Below are 4,648 nucleotides of genomic sequence, written 5' to 3' on the forward strand. Positions count from 1 at the left end.
GTATTCTCCAAGTAACAATCGTGGTAGTTCTTCTAGAAGGTAATTAGTTAATTATAGCTGTCCCGTCGGCATTGCCTCCCGGTCACTTTGGCGGGTAGATGTGCTATCACGCGGATGACGTATGAGGGTGCATGGATGCTTCCGCACGATATGGGAATGTTCTCCCTTTATGCGGGTTGATCCATATGTCCCGCGGGTAACTTAAAGGGAGCTTCCCGTTGACCCGCGGGTGATACTTAAGGGTATTTGGGTCTTTTTGATACTCTACCTCTATAGCATGTGTTAAGGGGAATCAAACTTTTGGATGGGCTAAGTCCTTAACGAACGTTGTAAGGGTGAAGAGTGAGGATTGAAAGCTTGATTGCTTGGTTAAAGGGCATTAAAGTATTTCTGAGAACTAGTCAATCGGCATTAGTTGGTTAATGGCTGATGTAGAGTTATCATAAGTGAAAGTAAACCGTTACATTTTTTATAAATCATGTATATACAAACGAATGCGTAATTTTCATAAATGAATCAAATGGTCTATTAAATATTTAATACTTTTATTTTAACCTATTGACATTTTAGTTAGTTGATAAACATATGTAGAATTATGTGCTCTTTCCTATAAATTACTAATTGAAGACAGCATAAAACATAACCCGTTAAAAGACAAGGTGAAGCAGACAAATGTAGATGTTTAAAAACTGAGTAGTGATAAAAGAAAAATATAAGAAAAAAAAAACCTATGCACTTAAAATAATATTTAGAAAAAAGAAATATCAGACAAAATATATTAATATAACGATCTTAGAGCATCTCTTTCAAACCACCCAACGAGCATCTACCAATTCTCCTTCATAACAAACTTAACGCAGAAGCACCCATACGACCTCTCTCTTGACACCACCTCATCCATGCTCGCCTTCCCTCCCACCCCTCTCTATTACACATTGACTACAAAACATAAGAGAGCTTTGAAGATACTTTATTATCTATCACGTAATTTTGATAATCATATTTTAACTCAAAATATGATAGAATCATTTGTTGAATTATTGATATGATATAAAAATATTAAGATACCATGATGTTACATCAAGATTAGAACCAGAAACCACCCACTAACACTTTCCAAATCAAGATACCACCATGTACATGTACATATAACTTTTTTTATATCCATTATAGAAGTCACACTTTTTATCTCTTATGAAACTACACTGCCATTATTCATACATTCCAAGTTCTAAATCATATCACAAAACCATAATTACATTTTTTTCACCATGGATAAAACCCTTATTCTATAAACAAAATACTTGACACTTTCAAACCTTATATTCATGGTTTTCCCAATTTGCCCTTAATTATATCCTATAAGCTGCTTCTTTGTACAAAATTACAAATGGGAGGGGTTCCACACACAGTCAATTAAGTGATAGTCTAGGGGGATGGCTGACTAATAGACTCAACATTCTATAATTAGTCCACCCATTGGTGCTCGGTGGGGTATACCCTTTCTTCTTTTGGCTGTTCCGGCTGTCAGCGGCGGCGTTGACGGAGTGAAGCTTTGAATTCTGGACCGCCGGAGATGGCTGCCGGTGTTGTATGAGTCATCGGAATCTGACACCGCCATTATTAAATGTTTTTTCTCTAGCGGAATTTTCATATTCTGTTTAAAATTCGTTGATGTCCCCACAATCTAAGCAGTTAAAACACCCGAAACTTAATTATTGATGACGAGTATATTTAAAAAAACAATGATTCCGATTTAAATTTTTTAATTTTAAGTTCAAAGTTCTCAAACAATCAATCATTCAATGTCCATATCCCCAGTCCCACTCATCAAAAAGTCAAATTAATAACCCAAACTAAATGGGTGCTAATGTAGATACATGTACGAGAACATATATCTTTTGACACAATAAAACATGAATGGGTTTTAATAAAGTTTTACGGATGGTATAATATTGCAAACCACTTTAAATGATTCATATAAAATCTTAGTTTGTTTTTATGTAGGCTCGTATGATATTTTCTACATAGCATACATGCTAATAACCTTCCACGGCTAGCATAATGCATGTAAAATGTTAGCATAATACATGTAAAATGTGTACTGACCGTATTACATTTTCACATATCATACAGCTCATTTGTTATATGGATCATAGAAGATTGTATAGGCCGTACAACTTTTAACACAATAAAGAGTGTCAGACCGATTGGTGTCAATGAAGTTAAACATACGAATCATATAACTCTTTGTAGACACCTCATTTTCCATATACACCCGTATATACATAAAAGATTTAAGATTTTACAGGACCAAATTAAAATATTTAAATTCAGAAAATGTTGATAAAATTACCTTGCATCCAAGTGAGCAAAACCTGAACGAATCAAGAAGCCCACGCTCACAAACATCACACATGTTCGTAACACCTTTGCCTGGCCTCGGCTGTGGACGTTCGTTCAAGAACACAACCTTTGCACTATTAATAACATAAGTTTGTACTGAACTAATATCCAAAAACTTTTGAATCTCAGAAACCCTTATCACATCATGGTACGAGGACCTCCGTATCTACAAATCAATAAAAAAAGAAATTATCACCCATTGTAAAATCAATCACAAAAGTAAATAATTTGAGATACCTGAATTGAACGATGATCTTGATGGTGATTGAGACAAATAGAACACAAAGGACCATTAATGCAGTCCAAACAGTACATATTGCATTCAGACTTGTGCGAATCAGTGTGTAATTTGCATTGAACAAAGAAGGTTTCACGAAGCAGAGGCTTTAACCATGGTGGCCATTTGTGTTCTTCTTCAACATGTCCTCCAGCACCCTGTATTATTATTATAAACCTAGAATTTAAAAACCATCAAAAACATGAGAGAATTATGTTACAAGATCGAACTTACCATGATTCTACGGTTATGTGTGGAGGTGGTGGAAATGGAAATGGAAATGGAAATGGAAATGGAAATGGGGGGTTTTTGGAAGTGGAGAGGTGTAAGGAGATGAATGTAGGAAAATAAATGTGGGAATTTAATGACATATTTTAGATTTATATGGGTTATTTATGAAAGACGACAATTCATTTATTTTAGTATAATGATTCGCCATAATTTAAAAGTAGAAAAGTTTTATCAAAAGAATATTATTAAATAAAATAGTACAATGTTATTAATAGCAAAATGTAACAGTAATGCACTAATATTAACATCCCATAGTTCTGTTGTAACTTTATTTGTGTAATTATAATAAGTTTTTTGACTTAGTTTGTCTAATTATAATACTAATAAACACTCTAATTTATTGGTCTAGTAGTATTATATTCTCCCTCATAAATATAAGGCTAAAGGGTATGAGTCATTTACATTAATTCCCCTCATTCGCTACGCCAGCCTAGAGGTCATTCTCCTCATTTCCATCATTCACCAACATTTCATATTTAATATTATAAAGAATTTAAGAAGAAAAAAAACATATGATTGGCTCATTTCCCCCGGTCATTCTCCTCATTTCACTGATGAAATGATGGAGGGGACGGTGTTTCATTGAAACCAGTGAGCGACTAAATGGTCACGTAGAACCATTTGACCCTCCTCACTAAAGTATACATTCAAGTCTAAGGTCGTGGGTTTAAATCTTTGCAAGTGCAATGTAAATTTGAAATTTTGCTGTTAAATAACCAAATAAATAAATAAATAACAAAGACTAAAACACATATAACAAATTCTTATGGTGGTAATGATATGTAACTATTGTTTTTTTCCATTCAAGCCTAAGGTCGTGGGTTTAAATCTTTGCAACTGCAATGTAAATTTGAAAATTTTGTTAAATAACCAAATAAATAAATAAATAACAAAGGCTAAAATACATATAACAAATTATTATGGTGGTACTGATATGTAACTATTGTTTTTTCCCCCTAAAGAAATTCAATCTTAAATAGTTATTTTTATGTGTGTATTATACATATGTAATATCTAAAATGATTATATTAGTTTTGAGATACGTAGATTCATTGGGTATTCACTTCTCATCGCTTAACTTACTTTAACTCAATCGATGTAGGCTTAAATCATGCCTTACGCGAATGGTGGTCACGTATCATGTACTTAAATTGTATCTAGTAAACAAGGGTATATTTGACGACATCGTTAGTTAACAAAATATAATAAATGTGTATAAATGGAGTCGTGTATTCTTAGTTTTCTTTGTTTATCTGTAGCATCTTGTTTTGTATACCCTTTTGTGATAAAATTTAACTGATTTTTCAGTTTCCCACATGTGATCGCAAACTTTTAAGAATACACATAGCCGAAGGCCCGAAGACTTTCAAAGAAACTACATTCATGATCCTACTAATTGTTCCTTTAGAATAGTAATTTATATGTAAAAGATAGTGTGCAGATCGTGACAATAATGTGGTCCTTTAACATAGGTGTACCGTGTACGTTGTAAACTGAAAAAACTCGTGACACAACTATCAGTTTTAACAAACATGACAATACATTACTCTATGCATTGTAATGAGACATAAAAATACAATGTTATTAATAATTTGGCTCACGCTTCACACAATAATATGAGTTGTACGTTACCCTCCTCTCTTCTCTCTCTCTCTCTCTCTCTCTCTCTCTCTT

General features: G+C 33.3%; 1 protein-coding gene across 1 annotated transcript; it reads right to left on the reverse strand.

Moving 5' to 3' along the window:
* Positions 1-1,420: 1,420 nt before the first annotated feature.
* Positions 1,421-2,974, reverse strand: LOC143551713 (protein RGF1 INDUCIBLE TRANSCRIPTION FACTOR 1-like). Its single transcript, XM_077042090.1, has 4 exons — positions 2,918-2,974; positions 2,644-2,841; positions 2,357-2,572; positions 1,421-1,687 (listed from the first exon to the last, which is right to left on the reverse strand). The coding sequence occupies exons 1-4, from the start codon at positions 2,918-2,920 to the stop codon at positions 1,454-1,456; spliced, it is 651 nt and encodes a 216-aa protein (XP_076898205.1). The 5' UTR covers positions 2,921-2,974; the 3' UTR covers positions 1,421-1,453.
* Between the last annotated feature and the right edge of the window lie 1,674 nt (positions 2,975-4,648).

This window comes from Bidens hawaiensis, unplaced genomic scaffold (genome assembly GCF_021521415.1).
Source record: "Bidens hawaiensis isolate Kalapana, Puna unplaced genomic scaffold, B.hawaiensis_p1.1 tig00016562_1, whole genome shotgun sequence".
Lineage (NCBI taxonomy): Eukaryota > Viridiplantae > Streptophyta > Magnoliopsida > Asterales > Asteraceae > Bidens > Bidens hawaiensis.

Bases quoted from the DNA above. Each gene is read 5' to 3' on its own strand.
- LOC143551713 (XM_077042090.1), bottom strand. The intron at 2,573-2,643 runs GTATCTCAAATT...ATTGATTTGTAG, and splicing joins AAGATCATCGTTCAATTCAG to ATACGGAGGTCCTCGTACCA. The intron at 1,688-2,356 runs GTAATTTTATCA...TTAACTGCTTAG, and splicing joins TTTGCTCACTTGGATGCAAG to ATTGTGGGGACATCAACGAA.